General features: G+C 39.3%; 1 protein-coding gene across 1 annotated transcript; it reads left to right on the top strand.

Moving 5' to 3' along the window:
* The first annotated feature begins 717 nt into the window (after window positions 1-717).
* On the top strand, window positions 718-1,293 carry LOC128869961 (uncharacterized). The gene has a single exon (XM_054112555.1). The coding sequence runs from the start codon at window positions 718-720 to the stop codon at window positions 1,291-1,293; it is 576 nt and encodes a 191-aa protein (XP_053968530.1).
* Window positions 1,294-1,525: the final 232 nt, after the last annotated feature.

Here is a 1,525-nt window from a genome sequence, read left to right as displayed (position 1 = left end):
AAATGATTTTTATTATTTTGGCATCCGATTAATCTATATAAAGAACAAATTCAATTTTTATTCATAGGAAAAGGATTTATTTAATTTTTGTACTAACTCATTTCATGTTGTACAAAATTTTTAGGTCATAAAAAAAGCAACTAAATATTATTGTAAAACAAAAATAAAAAAATAAGAGCAGTAAAAACTTAAAAACTCTAGATTCTTAGCTTGAAAAAAAGTGAAAGAAAAATTCAAAAAATATTCACATTGAACAAGAGTCACACAGTTCAACTTTGTGCTCTCCACATATAGGTCTTTCGCATTTATCACATTTTGACTTCGTCATTCTTCGTTTTTGGTACGGACATGATCTGCACATACTTCTTTTATTTTCTCTTTTATCCTTTTTGGTTAACTTGTGGGAACACACTGAACAAATCCAATGTGGCAACACCAGTATTCGTAATGAAGTTCTCACGAATTCCTTTTGTTTTCTTCTTCGCAGTTTTGTAGCAAGAACTTTTTGAATAATCATTTTTCTTAACTGAAATTATTAGCTTTCAGAACCTTGAATCGAGAAACACGCAAAGCAGTTTTTATCACTAAATTTATAGTTTGTAAAGTTTGAATCGTTTATTTGAATAAAGCAGTTAATAGTAATATATATATATATGTGTGGCACATTCATGTCCCCACATAATTGGTGACCCCTACGAAGAATTTTAGCGCAACAAGATGTCCAACACTGAGGACACGATTGAACAGGATGGTGCATCCAACGGAGATTCCGAGGCAGATTTCCAATCCCCCAGAACACATGTAGACCGGTACGAACGCATAGAGCTACCCCCATTCTGGAGCCAGCAGGCACAACTATGGTTCGCTGCAGTAGAGGCGCAATTCCAGCTTCGCAGAATCACATCCGATGCAACCAAGTATTATACCGTCATCGCTCGCTTGGATCAAGATGCTCTAATCGTCGTGGAAAATTTAATAACCAACCCGCCTACAAACGATAAGTATAGCACGCTGAAAAATGCACTATTGAACCATTTTGCACTCTCACAGAGTCGACGATTCAAAATGCTGTTATCTGGCGTAGAGTTGGGCGACCGACGCCCATCCGAATTACTCGCGGAAATAAATCGTCTGGGAGGAGATAAACTCGACCCGGCATTCGTTCGAGTTATTTGGTTAGAGCGACTTCCGCCACAAGTCCAAATGGCACTAGTGGGAAGGGACCAAGAAGATAACGTCCAACTCTCCCAGCTCGCTAATCAAATAATGGAGGTGCAACGCAACGCAAATTAAAACAATCTCATGCCAGTCTCACGAAATGTCAGTACGAATGCGCTACAACAACAAGTCGACAAACTAGCTGAGCAACTGGAGAAGTTAATCCTTGAGCGCAGTAACAATAACAGCAGTGGAGCCAGCAATCCATTGCCAAACGCTTCCTTTTCCACACCACTTGTATGTTTCTACCACCGCAGGTTCGGGGCACGCGCTAACAAATGCACGAAACCCTGCGCATTCGTCGAAG

This window comes from Anastrepha ludens, chromosome X (assembly GCF_028408465.1).
Source record: "Anastrepha ludens isolate Willacy chromosome X, idAnaLude1.1, whole genome shotgun sequence".
Taxonomy (NCBI): domain Eukaryota; kingdom Metazoa; phylum Arthropoda; class Insecta; order Diptera; family Tephritidae; genus Anastrepha; species Anastrepha ludens.
The sequence above is the reverse complement of the archived record's forward strand: the minus strand, read 5'-3'. Positions and strand labels throughout refer to the sequence as shown.

Bases quoted from the DNA above. Each gene is read 5' to 3' on its own strand.
- LOC128869961 (XM_054112555.1), top strand. From the start codon at position 718: ATGTCCAACACTGAGGACACGATTGAACAGGATGGTGCATCCAACGGA.